At 43.2% G+C, this 16,504-nt stretch overlaps 1 protein-coding gene across 9 annotated transcripts in view; it reads left to right on the forward strand.

Moving 5' to 3' along the window:
- The window catches only part of PXK (PX domain containing serine/threonine kinase like), a 110,844-nt gene that overhangs the window by 53,268 nt on the left and 41,072 nt on the right, over nucleotides 1-16,504 (forward strand). For all 9 annotated transcript variants that reach the window (XM_017894163.1, XM_017894165.1, XM_017894166.1 and 6 more), the window contains 4 exons: nucleotides 4,336-4,522; nucleotides 12,594-12,671; nucleotides 13,157-13,230; nucleotides 14,116-14,190. In XM_017894163.1, coding sequence (XP_017749652.1) covers nucleotides 4,336-4,522; nucleotides 12,594-12,671; nucleotides 13,157-13,230; nucleotides 14,116-14,190 — 414 coding nt within the window. The remainder of the gene's footprint in view (nucleotides 1-4,335; nucleotides 4,523-12,593; nucleotides 12,672-13,156; nucleotides 13,231-14,115; nucleotides 14,191-16,504) is intronic.

The raw sequence follows: 16,504 nt of genomic DNA on the forward strand, positions 1-16,504 counted from the left end.
TTTTTGCGACGGAGTTTCGCTCTTGTTGCCCAGGCTGGAGTGCAGTGGTGCAATCTTGGCTCACCGCAACCTCTGCCTCCCGGGTTCAAGTGATTCTCCTGCCTCAGCCTCCTGAGTAGCTGGGATTATAGGCATGCACCACCACGCTCAGCTAATTTTTTGTGTTTTTAGTAGAGACGGAGTTTCTCCATGTTGGTCAGGCTGGTCTCAAACTCCCGACCTCAGGTGATCCGCCTGCCTCGGCCTCCCAGAGTGCTGGGTTTACAGGCGTGAGCCACCACACCCTGCCAGACTTCATTTTTTTAAGGATTATGTAGACATAACTAGTCTGATCAGATATTAACTTATATATTTTGGTAGCTCTTTATTATTATTATTACTATTTGAGACAGAGTCTTGCTCCATCACCCAGGCTGGAGTGCAGTGGTGCAATCTTGGCTCACTGCAGCCTCCACCTCCTGGGTTCAAGCGATTCTCCTGCCTCAGCCTCCTGAGTAGCTGGGATTACAGGCGCCCACCACCATACTTGCCTAATTTTTGTATGTTTAGTAGAGATGGAGTTTCACCATGTTGCCCAGGCTGGGTTTGAACTCCTGACCTCAGGTGATCCACCCACCTCAGCCTCCCATAGTGCTGGAGTTACAGGCGTGAGCCACTGCTCCAGGTAGCCCTTTATTTTTATACCTAAGAACTAGTTTACTTTTTCTCAATGTTCAATACTTAGCTTTGGTAAAAATTTGCCACGTTCTTCCTCATTTGTTTCTGAAGCGTTAGAGTTTCACCTGCTTGGTGTAAGTTACTCTTTCATTGTCTTCCTGTGGATATGTTTTGTAGGACTCTCTGCTTTTTCTAAATTTCACTGCTCACATCCCACAACATTATCTTCCCATAATTCTGGCAAAAAGGAGACCTGTGTTACTCTGAAGTGTGGCCCTTAATTCCCAGTTCCTGTTCCTCCCAGACTCCCACCAAGAAAGACTTTTAATACGAAAGTGAGCAAAACAAATAGGAAAAAAAAGGAACCATCAGGAAGCAGAAGGTATGCAGTGAGAAGAATGCTTTAGACACTTGAGAAAGATTAACTTTTGTCTTCTCAGAGAGATAAGAAATGGTATTACATTCAGGGTGCTATTAAGGAAGAAAAAGAATAGAAAAGAGTACATACAAATAAAAACTAACAGTAGACAACTATTTAGAAGGGCTGAAAGATAAAAGAAATGCTCTTTAAAAAAGAGAAAAGCGAAATACAAAAATTAGTTGGGCATGGTGGTGCACATCTGTAGTCCCAGCTACAGGTGTGCACCACCTGTAGAGGCTGAGGTGATAGGATTGCTTGAGCTCAGGAGGTCGAGGCTATAGTGAGTGGTGATCATGCCACTGCACTCCAGCCTGGGTGACAGGGTAAGAACCTGTCTCAAAAACAAAACAAAACAAAAAGAGCAGAAAATTAAAAAGATAAAATTACAGGAGCAGTCCAGGAAGTCCAACATTGAAAAAATAGGAGTTTCAGTAAAAGAAACCAGAAGGCATGGAGGGGAAGAAATAATGACCTAACAATACAATAAAATGCCAAAGAACTTAAGGAGATTAGTTTTTAGTTTGAAAGGACTGAGTGCTCAGCATGAGGGATGAAAACAGACACATGAAAGTCACAAACTGAGGTCATAGAGAAGATCCTGAAAGCTTCTGGGAAAATAGCAACAAAAAATGGATCAAGAATCATTATGATTAGCTGTGTGTGGTGGCATGCAGCTGTAGTCCCAGCTACTTGTGAAGCTGGGGTGACAGGATCTCTTGAGCTCGGGAATCCGAGGTGACAGTGGGCTGTGATCACGCCACCACACTCCAGCCTGGGTGCAAAGCAAGACCCTATCTCTTAAAAGAAAAAAAAAGGCATCAATATACTTGAACCTTTAACAGCAGCACTATAAACTAGAAGACACCCGAATATTTATTTAAAATTCTGAAGAAAGGCTGGGCATGGTGGCTCACGCCTGTAATCCCAATACTTTGAGAGGCCGAGGCAGGCAGATCACCTGATGTCAGGAGTTTGAGACCAGCCTGGCCAATATGGTAAAACCCCATCTCGACTAAAAATACAAAAATTAGCCGGGTGCGGTGGCACATGCCTATAATCCCAGCTGCTTGGAGGCTGAGGCAGGAGAACCGCTTGAACCCAGGAGGCAGAGATTGCAGTGAGCTAAGATTGCGTCACTGCACTCCAGCCTGGGCGACAGAGGGAGACTCCGTCTCAAAGTAAGTAAGTAAGTAAATAAATAAATAAATAAAAATAAAACTCTGAAGAAAATGTATTCTCAACTTAAAATTCCACATCAACACTAGCTATAAATTAAGTATAAGGGAAGGATAAAGACATCCTTATATATGCAAGGTTTCAAAAAAATGTATCTCTTGTTCTCCTTTTTAAAGCCAACAGAAGGCTTGGCGCGGTGGCTCACGCCTGTAATCCCAGCACTTTGGGAGGCTGAGACAGGCGGATCACGAGGTCAGGAGATCGAGACCATCCTGACTAACACAGTGTGAAACCCCATCTCTACTAAAAATACAAAAAAATTAGCCGGGCGTTATGGTGGGCGCCTGTAGTCCCAGCTACTTGGGAGGCTGAGGCAGGAGAATGGCATGAACCCGGGAGGCAGAGTTTGCAGTGAGCCAAGATCGCGCCACTGCACTCCAGCCTGCATGATAGAGCGAGACTCCATCTCTAAAAAAAAAAAAAAAAAAAAAAGGCCCATAACAGAAGTCAATTAATCACTTATTTACCAATTATCTAATATTTTAAAGACGAGTCCTTGGCTCTCTGTTGCCTAGGCTAAGAAGTCAAGTGGGCCGCTATCTCAGCCTCACTGCAACCTCCGCCTCCTCTCCGGGTTCAAGCGATATCCCTGGCCTCAGCTCCGAAGTAGCTAGGATTATGGGCATGTGCCACCAACCTGCCTGGCTAATTTTGTATTTTTAGTAAGACAGGTTTTTCACATGGTTGGCCAGGCTGGGTCCTCAAACCTAACAAGGGAATTATGATACAAAAAGGAAGGAGGGGATAGCAAAAGGGGTTTGAGTACAACACAAGTGCAAAAGGCATCTCATAGGTATGAGGATGAAAGGGGTCGGCCGGGATGGCGCAGCTTTGCAGCATGTAGGGACGCGCCAGTCTGCTTGGAGGCAGATTGTTGGACTCTGGAAGGTACTCCCTTCAAGATAAAAGCTGACGGCATCTGTGTATCTGAGTGTGTTGAAAAAAGGCTTGAATGGAGACCTTTCAAGTTGAATAGAAAACCAAAAAAATAAATAAATAAATAATAAAGACTACAAGCTGCTGTAAAGGAAAAGTAAGGCATCGCGCCTCTAGCCTCAGTTGTGAATATTATGTACTTAGAGGTAAAACATGAAACAATTGTACGCAAAATAAAATTATAATGATGTCAGGAGGATTAGGGACAGGATGTGTAGATAGAGGTGCAGGAATTGTGAAAGAGAAGCTTTAATCGCTCATCTTGCCATAATGGGAAATCTACAGATAATGCCTAAAAATGAAAAATCAAGCCCATGACAGTATGAGCATTCGCAATTTGTCAAAAGATCAGCTGAGAAGCTCGAAAGGTGGCCCTGTCTTAGGGGAGGGGCAGAGAATGGCTCTGTCACCTGGTAGGGCAGGAGTGAGGGGGGTGTCATGGGACTGCCAGTATAATTTAAGAAAGTGAGTTACTCTTGAAATTATGTTTTTATATAACTTTAGCAAAATATAAAGCACATTAAAAAAGATAAAGTTTTTAAAATTACTATGCTTGGGCGGCAGGTGTGGGTGGCTCATAGCCTATAATCGCCAGGCACTTTGGGAGCCCCGAAGCCTGGTGGATCACTTGAGGTCAAGAGTTTGAGATCAGCCCTGGGCCAACACAAGTGAAACCCCATCTCTCCTAAAAATACAAAATTATCTGGGCATAGGTGTCGCATGCCCTGTAGTCCCTGTATTCCCAGCTAGCTCAGGAGGGCGGAGGCCAGGAGAATCTCTTGAAGCCAGGAGGGTGGAGGTTGCAGTGAGGCGCAAAGAGCGGAACCACCTGCACTCGCAGCCTGGGCACCAGAAGTGAAAGCTCCATCCTCAAAAATAAAATAAACTAATGCTTACATATAGTATTTATCAATTCTAAAATGCAGTTTTTCAGGCAAATTTTGTATCACTGAAATTAGGAGCATCTAAAATCTACATTGTCTTAGGTTTAATGAAAATAGTGATAAGTCAATGATTTTTGTATTGCATTCTTATTTGTGGATGACATGAGTGTAACTTTTTTTTTTTTTTTTTTTTTTTTTAAGATTGCAGGCTTGAGTCTGCCTCTTCCTCCCAAAAAATTGATTGGTAACATGGATCGTGAATTCATAGCTGAGAGGCAGAAAGGTCTTCAGAACTATCTCAACGTGATCACCACAAATCATATCTTGTCTAATTGTGAGCTGGTTAAGAAGTTTTTAGATCCAAACAACTATTCCGCAAACTACACTGGTAAGCAAAGGAATCGGTGAGCTGTGGTCACATGGCTAAAGAGGCATTGTCCCTTGCTGGAGATAACATATGTGGGAGAAACGCTTTCTCAAAATGGGTATATGTATACATCTGTTATAGTGTATTATGAATTTACTAAGATTTTCTTGATTGTAGTTTACTGTAGATGTGTAAGAAGAAAATAATTTACTTCCAAAATGTTTGTAAAGTCTGCACAGAAAAATATGGAAGATAAATTATTGTATATGTGCTTATACTCTTGCCTTTGTTGTCTTCCCTGACAGAACAGAGAGTGAGTACTCACAATAGGCCAGACGCGATGGCTCACGCCTGTAATCCCAGCACTTTGGGAGAACAAGGCAGATAGATTGCCTGAGGTCAGGAGTTTGAGACCAGCCTGGCCAACATGGTGAAACCCTGTCTCTACTAAAAATACAAAAATTAGCCAGGCATGGTGGCACATGCCCATAATCCTAGCTACTCGGGAGGCTGAGGCAGGATAATCGCTTGAACCCGGGAGGCGGAGGTTGCAGTGAGCTGAGATAGCGCCACTGCACTCTAGCCTAGGCAACAGAGCAAGACTCCGTCTTAAAAAATAATAATAATAATAATAATTAATCCACAGTAACATGTACAGTAATTTTTTATATTACTTTTCACCTCTAATCAACACAATTTCACAATACAAATTTGATTTGTATTTGACTCTGTTTTTGTATTTACGATATGTTGTGTGTTTCTGTTTTTTCTGGGAATTTACTTTAAACACAGAAGGGTCCTTTCTGTGTCTTCCTATTTGCTCCCTGAGACCCACTCAGTGCAAAGCATAGGAGGTCATTCTCTTCCAGATCTTTCCTGGATCAGGGCAGCCACTAAGGGACTGTGGTTGAAAGGGCTTCTCTTCCAGTACCGATTACACTCAAAGCTGGCATCAATAACCTAAGCCTGATGTCAGCAGAATGAGAAATTAAATATTTAATACATTCTGCTGTCACTTTGAAAAGAACAATAGAAACTGTTGTTTCACCTGATTTATTAAAGAGAAACCATGCTTTAGAGACTTTCTGAGTGGAACTATGGATATTGTTAATTTACTTGCTAAGAGAATACACCATATCAGATATTTGAGTCCTTAAAACATTGCTTTTGAAGTAATTAGAGAGAGGCACTTTTATTCCTATTTCACTTTTATTTATTTATTCATACCCATTCATTCACCAAAATATCCCTGTTTCAGAGAGGGAAACAGATGTCTACTTGGCAGGCACCAAGTTTTTCTCCACAGTAGAATCACCTGGGGAGCATTAAAAAAATTTCTCATGCCCAGGCTGCGTGCATGCTGATTAAATCAGAGTCACTGTGGGTGGAGCTTGTAGTCTGTGAAGCTTCCCAAGTGATTCCAATATGGCGCCAAGTTTGAAAACCACAGCCTTTGAGGCTTGTGACTCACAGTGTGGTTCTCTGACCAGCAGCATTGGCATCACTCGGGGCTTGTCGAAGGTGCAGAATTCAGTCCTCATCCCAGACTTCCTGAATCAGGATCTGATTTTTTTTTTTTTTTTTGAGACGGAGTCTGGCTCTGTCGCCCAGGCTGGGGTGCAGCGGCGAGATGTCAGCCCACTGCAAGCTCTGCCTCCTGGGTTTACGCCATTCTCCTGCCTCAGCCTCCCGAGTAGCTGGAACTACAGGCGCCCGCCACCTCACCCGGCTAGTTTTTTGTATTTTTTAGTAGAGACGGGGTTTCACCGTGTTAGCCAGGATGGTCTTGATCTCCTGACCTCATGATCCGCCCGTCTCGGCCTCCCAAAGTGCTGGGATTACAGGCTTGAGCCACCGCGCCCGGCCAAGGATCTGATTTTAACAAGGTCCCCAGGTGATTTGCATGCACATTAAACTGTGAGAAGCCTTGCGCTAGGATGTGCCTGCCATTTCCTAACTGAAGTGCTGTGCAGGGCTAAGGAAAACGCCTTTCTAGAGTGTAACCAAGAGAAGGAAAGTTTATTTCAAACTCACACTTACTATAAGTTACCAAATGGAACACTGAATTGTTACAAGGATTCCATTCTTGCCTCCACTTGTTTTTTTGTTCAGGGAAGAGAAAAGATAGCACAGATAGGACTGGGGCTCTAGGGACAGCTTGAATTCTGTCAAAGTAGCATCTTTTGTGGCTTTCATTTCTCAATGTTTCACCTTGATTGCTCCCAAAATTGTCAGACAGCAGGCCATCTGGACTGACTTGTCAAATCAGCCCTAACCCAGGCCCACTCAGTAGTTTATCTCCCTCATTCCCTGCGAGTGCCTGCTAATGTTCTCCTGAGGGCAAGCATGAAGGTGTAGTGTATGTATAATGATGCCATTTGTTCAACAAATGTGATGTGTGCTGGGTGTGCAGGCACAAATAAATGTGTTCCTTGCTCTCAGGGAGCTGGCATCAGAAGTACATTGAGTCCCATGGGGTCAGAACTAAAAGGGATCTTAGAGCAGATGTATCATGTCTAACCCTCTCTTTTCATAAATGAGTTCAGCTAAGGCCCCCAGAGAGGGAGGGCCCTAGCCAGGATTGCACATTTGTGTGACTTTAGTCTGGTCTGAGTGTTTAAGTTAAAATGCTTTGTGGCTCCCTGGAAGGTTGTCTATTCTGACAGTTGTCGATTCTCTGCTTTTTTCTATACGTGCCCCACATGCTGTTACTGTCTTTGATCTCCACTCCCCCTTCCCACCCCCAGGCCTCCAGCATGGTAGAGGATCAGGAGTCCAAAGCAGATGTGGGCAGGGGTATAAAAAGACCATCAGAAACTCCTGCCAGAACCTGTGCTGGCCGCTGTTCAGAGGGCATAATCCCGGAATGAAACAATAGGTGATGAACGCTGTTTTCAGAGAGATGTTGGTTTATTTCCCCCTTTGAATGAAATTTCAGAGTTTGTCTAGCCTCGAGGCTGATGCACCAGCCACCTCAGGAAAAGGAAACATAGGCCACCACCTCCATGCCAGCTTGACTGGACCATTCCTGAGATTCACAGCATGGCCCACGAAGCATCCCCTGCATGCCTCTCACCTTGTGGCACTTCTCTAAGCAGGGCCGCTTTCCCCCTGTTTGTTTTTTGAGCAAGGGTCTCACTCTGTTGGCCAGGCTGGAGTGCAGTGGTGCTATTCCAGCTCTGTGCACCCATTACCTTCTGGGTTCAAGTGATCCTTGCACCCCAGCCTCCTGAGTAGCTGGGATTACAACTGCACATCACCATGCCCAGCTAATTTTTTAATTGTTTGTAGAGAGGGGGTTTTGCTATGTTGACTAGGCTGGTCTCGAACTCTTAAGCTCAAACAATCTGCCCACCTCGGCCTCCCAAAGTGGTGGGATTACAGGCATCAGCCACTGTGCCTGGCCCACTTTTCCCTTTTAATATGGATAATGTCTCCACCTCTTCTCATTTTCCACATGGTCTGCAGTCACCACCCAGCTTCATTTCGGCAGGATTTGAGTTCTGTGTTCAAGTGGTGGCCAGAATCAGCAGAGCACTTTTCCTGGTCCTTGCTCTGACAGAGGGTGAGGGTGCCTTGTTAGAGGGGGACTGTGATGGCATTCTGTTCCCAGAGGATGGTTAACCAGGCGCTCTCAGGACATTGGCAGCTTCCTCCTCTCTTACCTGGGTCCCCAGCCTGGGACTGCTGGGACTTTCTTTCTTTTCCAGGTTTTCTCCAGAAGAGCCAATCCTCAGAAAGGAAATGTAGGCCCTTGGTCTTCTGTGAGGGAGTTGTGAGGTGTTCATTTGAATTAGAAAGTCTAATTGACAGTCAACTGTTGTAAAGGGAAAACAGGTATCTCCTGGTCATGAGATGTTTGTGTTGAGAACCTGTCTCACACATATATCTCCCTTACAATTTTTTTTTTTTTTTTTTTTTTTTTGAGACAGAGTCTTACTCTGTTGGCCAGGCTGGAGTGCTGTGGCATGGTCTTGGTTCACTGCAACCTCAGCCTCCCAGTTCAAGTGATTCTCCTGCCTCAGCCTCCCGAGTAGCAGGGATTACAGGCACTTACTACCACACCCAGCTAATTTTTTGTATTTTTAGTAGAGATGGGGTTTCACCATGTTGGCCAGGCTGGTCTCGAACTCCTGACCTTGTGATCCGCCCACCTCGGCCTCCCAAAGCGCTGGGGTTACAGGCATGAGCCACTGCTCCCAGCCTACAATATTCATCTTTTTAACAAGGTACTTCTATCATTTAAAAGCCTCACTGCACTGTAGCCGTCTTCCCGCCTCAGTCCTCATACCCTCTTGGAGTAAGGGGGTTTTAATGTCCATGCAAAAGTCATTTGGACCAGAAATCAAGAGGCCTGTATCCTGGTCCCAGCTTTGTCATTAGCAGCATTTCCTCTCTGTGGGCCCACATCTTGACCTATAAAACAAGAAGCTGGGGTGTGGGGAATGGACTAGGGAGTGCTGAAGTTACCTTTTAGGTCTAAAGCCCCAGGAATCCCTTGAAAAGGTAGGACAGTAGTGGACTCAGGATATAAAAAGGGAGAGAGTGGGGAAAGAGGACTATATTTAGAACAACAGCGGGGTATTTGGTGAGGTTGCAGGCCTCTCTGCAGTGCAACCTGCTATAATGGACTGGGGGTCTGAACCCCAGCTCAAGTCCTAGAGGAGTCAGTGTTTGTTCCCTGCTCACAATGGGGGCGCCTGGTACAACTGAGCTCTGTGGGAAGCACAGGATGGACTTGAAGACTGTGTTCTCCATTACCTGTCTCCAGTTTGTTTATCAGCACTTTCTGAGCATGCAGTTTTTCCACATGTGTCAGTCAGTTCCTGTGTCAGAACTAGAGGGCAGATGCCTTCCTTCTTACGGATTTCATGTTCTAATGGGAGAGAGTTTCCACATCTGCTGAACATGATTGAACCCTTTGTTCCTGCTTCATCAGATACTTATTGAGTATCTAATGTGCCAGGTGCTATGTATACAGCAAGGAGGAAAGAATAATTCCCCCACTTCCTACTGCATGACAGTTACACCGGAGATTGACAGGTGATGGCTGTGGCAGAGTAAATGTTAGGGAGCACCTTGGGGAAGGGGGCGGGGGCACGGATGATCCACACCTAAAGATGAAGGAAGGCTTCCCAGAAGAGGTCATTCCTACACTGAGACCTGAGGGTTGAGTAGAAGGTAGCCAGGCTGAGAGGCAGTGGCCAGTGCTCTGCGCAGAGCAGCTTGAGAAGATATATCCTGGCTTTACCCAGATATACGCTTCCAACCACAGCATACAGTCTAGGTGGAATAGAGTAGTCCTAATAGAGGACATTCACTGGGTAACCCCGTAAGAGAGGGACACATAGAGCACTGGGAGTGTACAGAGGAAAGAAAGAGGGAGGGAGAGAGGGAGTCCTGGCTAATGAAGCAGAACATCTGGGCTGAGTCTGAGCCAGATGGAAAATGCTGAGGGAATGGGGACAGGCCAGTGTTTAGGAGCCATGGTAGGCAAATCTCAGTGTGCAGAGAGATCCCACACACTGTGGGAGATAAAGCCAGAAAGGTAGGTTAAAGCCAGAGGTTGGTTGAACACTAGGTTTATAAGTTTGGTCTTGATTTGGCAAGGAAGTGGGGAACCAGTAAAGGCTTCTAAGCAAAGGAGTAGATGTTTAGGATTGAAGTGTGTTGCCCGAGTCTGGGGAAGGAGAGGATTATTATTTGGCACATGATAGTCATGCAGTTTATTTGACAGTAAATCACAGTTCAGTGGGAAGAAATTGTCATTTCTCCAATTCCCTAACCCCTAAGTGAAAAAGTCTATTTCACAGTCCTCAGTTTATCAGTAAGAAATCCAGTGTGTTCCATCTGTTCACAGCTATTTCCCCTATTCCTAAAACAATGTATAGTACATAGTAGCATACAGTAGATATTGCTGAATAATGATTTTGTGGGGAATTCCGTGTCACTGTCAGTCTTTTAGAATGACATTGTACACATTAGAGAATTATTTTTCATGCTCCTCAAAGTTGATGTGAATGATTTTCACGTAATGTCCTTTTAAGTTTATGTTCGAGTTACTTTGGAAATACTAAAAACACTTTATATTAACATGAATTATAGAAGAGATACAAAGTCCCAGTGTTGATAATGAAAGTCTGTGTGTTTCTGCTGCACCCAGATCTTCCAGATGGTTTGTCACACTGGGGTAGTTAGAACAAATGTGAATGGAGCCAGTTTTGTATTTGGTCCTCACATGTTTTCTTGAGTTGATGCTATTGACACTTTACATACCGAGTCAGTAAACAAATAGCTAGTAAATTGTTTTCTTCCCTGATCTCTTAACTCAAAATGTACTATAAAACATATCCAAATGATATTGTTTGCCAAGCTCTTGACGTGTGAATTCCAAACAAGGTCATTTTGACATATGGAGAGCATTTCTACTGAATCCCTCATGCCTCACCAGTTTGCCTGGAATGTAATTAATGCTAGGCAGAAGTGAAATTCCACAGCGCATTTGGAGGATTGCTGTTTGCTTTCAAGATCTGGAGTGGCTTCATTTACTCACTGCAATGAGGGGAAATGGCAAATTACAGATGTTGCTTTTTATAGGAAATGTAAATTTTGATAATTTCTTAATGCAGTGAATTTTAAAGAACTTCCTTTCTCATTGTCTTCTTAAAAGGGGAAAACATTTTCATGATAAATGAACACAAAAAGAGGATGGATTTTTTTTTTCCCCAGTAAACAGGCCCTCGGTGACTTTCCACAATAGAACCATGTTGTTGCTGTACACTAGCTTTTGTTTCTAGTATATATTTAAGGCTAATCACTTTTTTGTTGATGAAAGCTATAATTCCAGATGGGATAGATAGTACTTGGAGCAACATTAAGTACTGTTCCCAGCTGACTTTAGAACATGTTTTGAGTTTTGGGCTTGGGCTGTGGTCTGGTGCATATATTGAATTCTTCGCTTAGACCAGCTAGATTACATATTTTAGATTTTCCAGTTTTGAAAAATATACATTTTCACATTAATAATTTTTAAAATAAACTTTACATTTTGAATAATTTTAGATTTACATAGAAATTGCAGTGGGCTGGTGCAGTGGTTCATGTTTGTATTCCCAGTACTTTGGGAGGTCGAGATGGGTGGCTTTCTTAAGCCAAGAGTTTGAGACCAGCCTGGGTGAGATGGCAAATACCTTGTCACTAAAAAACAAAACAAAACAAAAAAAACCCCACACACCAGAAATTAGCCAGGCCTCGGGCAGGCGTGGTGACTTACACCCGTAATCCCAGCACTTTGAGAGGCTGAGGCGGGCGGATCACCTGAGATCGGGAGTTCGAGACCAGCCTGACCAACATGGAGAAACCTGCATCTCTACTAAAAATACAAAATTAGCCGGGCATGGTGGCGCATGCCTGTAATCTTAACTACTCGGGAGACTGAGGCAGGAGAATTGCTTGAACCCAGGAGGTGGAGGTTGCAGTGAGCCGAGATCTCACCATTGCACTCCAGCTTGGGCAACAAGAGTGAAACTCCGCCTCAAAAAAAAAAAAAACAACAATTTAGCCAGGCGTGATGGCCCATGCTTGTAGTCCCAGCTATTTGGGAGGCTGAGGTGGGAGGATCACTTGAGCCCAGGAGGTTAAGGTTGCAGTGAGCCATGACTGTGCCACTGTGTTCCAGCCTGGGCAACAGAGTGAGACCCTATCTCAAAAAACAAACAGAACTAAACAAAAGAAGTTGCAGTGATAGTACAGAAAATTGCCATATATTTCTCACCCAGTTTCTCCTAATGTTAATATTTTATATAACCATGGCACATTTATCAAAACTAGAAGTGATTATTAGTAATGTTACTATTAACAATGGGCTTTATTCAGATTTTACCAGTTTTCTGCTAATGTACTTTTCTATTCCAGGGTCCAATCTAGAATCCCACATTGCATTTAGTTTGTGTTTATTTTATTTATTTATTGGTAATTACATTTTTTTAAAAAGGTTATAGACTATAAGGATTTCATTTACAAGAATAACATCTTCAGCATATGGCCCTTTCCTGATATGTCTGACTAATGGGTTTCTAAAATGTCTTTGCAGAGATTGCCTTACAACAGGTTTCCATGTTCTTCCGATCAGAGCCAAAGTGGGAGGTGGTGGAACCTTTGAAAGACATAGGTGAGACATTGGCACACTCATTCTGTTAAAAAGACAGATCACAGAAGTGGATCCTTAGTCATGCTTTCTGATACAGATCCCAAGAACATGCTTAAATGCAGGTGACTTCTTTTTCTTTTTGCATCCCAACTGCTTGAGGATACAGCTGTTAACCTTTAATACTTAATGAACCTTGGTTAAAGCCTCATCAAAGGATTTGGATGGTAATAACTTTCAGAAACACCATTCCTTCTTCATCTATTTTTTTCACTAAATCTAAACTGAAGTGCTATTTTCCTGCCATTTCCGTGAAAATTTTCTTCATTTACCATTTCTTTTTAAGTATAGCCTTTACTATGTCAATGTTATTGAATGGTTCTTTTACTTGTGCCTATGTAACTGCGAATAATATTGCCAAACTTAATTTTTCTTGATTACTTAGTCAGTGAAACATATCAGTTGTTGCAAAATTGTGCAGCTCTAAGCACGTTTTGCTTTTATGGCAGGTTGGAGAATAAGGAAGAAATATTTCTTGATGAAGATTAAAAATCAGCCAAAGGAACGGCTAGTGTTAAGCTGGGTAAGCTAGCTTTTTGCTTCAGTCTCATTCAGTGACTTTAGATAGGTTAATGAAAGCAGATTTGACAAGGGAATTACAAAATTGTACTGTGCTCTTAAGTGATCATGTAGGCCGGGCGCGGTGGCTCAAGCCTGTAATCCCAACACTTTGGGAGGCCAAGATGGGCGGATCACAAGGTCAGGAGATCGAGACCATCCTGGCTAACCCGTCTCTACTAAAAAATACAAAAAACTAGCCGGGCTAGGTGGCGGGGCGGCCTGTAGTTCACCACAGCTACTCGGCGAGACTAGAAGGCAGAGAGAATGGCGTAAACCGGGAGGCAGAGCATTAGCAGTGAAACTGAGATCCGGACCACTCCCACCTTCCAGCCTGGGCGACCGGAAAGAGACTCGTCTCCAAAAAAAAAAAAAAAAAAAAAAAAACAAGTGACCCATGTAAAGGGCTTTCCCTGGTCCTTTTCAAAGCAAAGTCATTTTAAATCGTTTTCCTGTGCATTTGGTTATATAAATTCTATTACATTTGGACAACTAGTAAACATTTGGAAAGAAATAGGAACAGTTTAAAATAATTCTGGAATCTCTTTAGGGTTTACAGTTTTGGAGTTTACTTCCAGAAAAAAAAAAAAACGACTTGGGTCATTACTTTATCTCTTCGACTTTGAGAGTTTAGTGATACATTTGGTTAATGGAATTAGATAAGATGACAGTTAAGTCTAGTATTTTTTACACACTGCTTTTCCAGAAAGGTCTTGAGACAGCCAGACTTATTGTGGTTTTCATCTTTGGTTTCCAGTCATATTTTGGATAATAAAATTAAAGAGAAAGACAAGGAATTTTTCTTTTGGTGACCAAAGCAGTACCCTGATAATCCTTTTCATGTTTTCAGGCTGACCTTGGCCCAGACAAGTATTTGTCAGATAAAGATTTTCAGTGTCTAATCAAACTTCTGCCTTCCTGTTTGGTGAGTATATCTTTCTAGTATTCTCAGTGCTGATGACAGAGTCACAGTATTTTTTCTGGGTGAACATGGACAGAAGAGCTGGAAAAGTGAATGGGGAAATACAGTGGATTTCAGTTCAGACTGAAATTGTATAGGGCTAATCTCATAGATCATAGGCCATTTGAAATGGCATTCATGACATCTACACAACCCATGAAACGTAGTAATTTAAATATAGACTTTGTATTTTAAACAAAGATCAGAGTAGGGAAGCAGCCACTTCTCCCAGCCTCTTGTTCTTGGTGAAGGTGTTTATATCAGTGGAACTGAAAGATACTCTTCCTAGCCTGAGAAAACAGAACTAATGAGGATTTAGATAAGCTGGGTGAAGAAAAGGCAAAATCGCCATTTTTCTATCTGAGTTGCTACCCTCACAGGCTAACCAGTTGACCTTTAGGAATACACAGTATTATTTATGCTATTACACAGCTCTAATCCAGGGCCTTCAGTGCAAAGAACCACATTGATATATTTCTTTTTTTTTTTTTTTTTTTTTTTTTATAAGACGGAGTCTTGCTCTGCCGCCCAGGCTGGAGTGCAGTGGCCAGATCTCAGCTCACTGCAAGCTCCGCCTCCCGGGTTCACGCCATTCTCCTGTCTCAGCCTCCTGAGTAGCTGGGACTACAGGCCCCCGCCTCGTCGCCCGGCTAGTTTTTTGTATTTTTTAGTAGAGACGGGGTTTCACCGTATTAGCCAGGATGGTCTCGATCTCCTGACCTCATGATCTGCCCGTCTCGGCCTCCCAAAGTGCTGGGCTTACAGGCTTGAGCCACTGCGCCCGGCCCCAAGATATATTTCAAAATATGTGCAGAATGTCTTCAGCAAAGACTAATCTGGCCAGGAAATTGAGTTAACATTGACATTCTTTATCTTGTCTGCATGAAGATATAGTTCCCTGGAATGAATCACTAGCGAACTGAACACAATTACGCTGACTTGTGCACTTGGTTTGGCAAGTTTGTTTTTGGCCATATAGTGTCTTGTCAAGCTAGCAAAACCAAGCTATTAATGAGGTACAATGTGAAGCCAAAAGACGCTTTGGTCTTAGAGCTTGATTGGTTGTGTGACACAGGCTGTCAGGAGCTAGTTCTACATTTCTTTTTTTTTTTTTTTTTTTTTCCAAGATGGAGTCTCTCTCTATCACCCAGGCTGGAGTGCGGTGCAGTCTCAGCTCACTACAACCTCCACCTCCTGGGTTCAAGTGATTCTCCTGCCTCAGTCTCCTGAGTAGCTGGGATTACAGGCGTGTGCCACCACACCCAGCTAATTTTGCATTTTAGTAGAGACAGGGTGTCACCATGTTGGCCAGGCTGGTCTCGAACTCCTGACCTCATGATCCACCTGCCCCAGCCTCCCAAAGTGCTGGGATTACAGGTGTGAACTACAGCACCTGGCCCTAAGTTTCTTTTTACTAGATGTGCTTCTTTTAAAAAAGATAGCACATATAAATGGTTCTTATTAATTGTAGCAAAGTCAGAAGACAGATAAGCAAAAACAAGAAAATAAAACTTACCTGTAACCCCAATCAACCAGAAGTGTGAACCTGTCATGCGTGTCCGTGTGAAGAGACCACTAAACAGGCTTTGTGTGAGCAACATGGCTGTTTATTTCACCTGGGTGCAGGCGGGCTGAGTCTGAAAAGAGAGTCAGCGAAGGGAGATAAGGGTGGGGCCGTTTTATAGGATTTGGGTAGGTAAAGGAAAATTACAGTCAAAGGGGGGTTGTTCTCTGGCGGGCAGGAGTGGGGTCACAAGGTGCTCAGTTGGGGAGCTTTTTGAGCCGGGATAAGCCAGGAAAAGGAATTTCACAAGATAATATCCTCGCTTAAGGCAAGGACCGGCCATTTTCACTTCTTTTGTGGTGGAATGTCATCCGTTAAGGCGAGGCAGGGCATTTGCACTTCTTTTGTGATTCTTCAGTTACTTCAGGCCATCTGGGCTTATACGTGCAAGTCACAGGGGATGTGATAGCTTGGCTTGGCTTGGGCTCAGAGGCCTGACAGAACCAAAATATTCAGTTGTTACTTTTTAAGAATTTTTGTGATAAAAAAAGTAAATTATATATGTAGTGCTTTAAAACCTGATTTTTTTCATTAATGGTGTACCATGAGCATCTTTAGTTGTCAAACCGTGAGCATCTTTGGTTGTCAATAAATATAGCATCATTATTATGGTCTGTATAGAATTATCATTGGCTATACCTTAGTTTACTCAATCTTCCATTGACATTTAGATCACCTCCAGCTTTTTGCTCTTATTTAAAAAAAAAAAAAAAA

The sequence above is a fragment of the Rhinopithecus bieti genome, unplaced genomic scaffold (genome assembly GCF_001698545.2).
Source record: "Rhinopithecus bieti isolate Rb0 unplaced genomic scaffold, ASM169854v2 scaffold_21649, whole genome shotgun sequence".
Taxonomy (NCBI): Eukaryota; Metazoa; Chordata; class Mammalia; order Primates; family Cercopithecidae; genus Rhinopithecus; species Rhinopithecus bieti.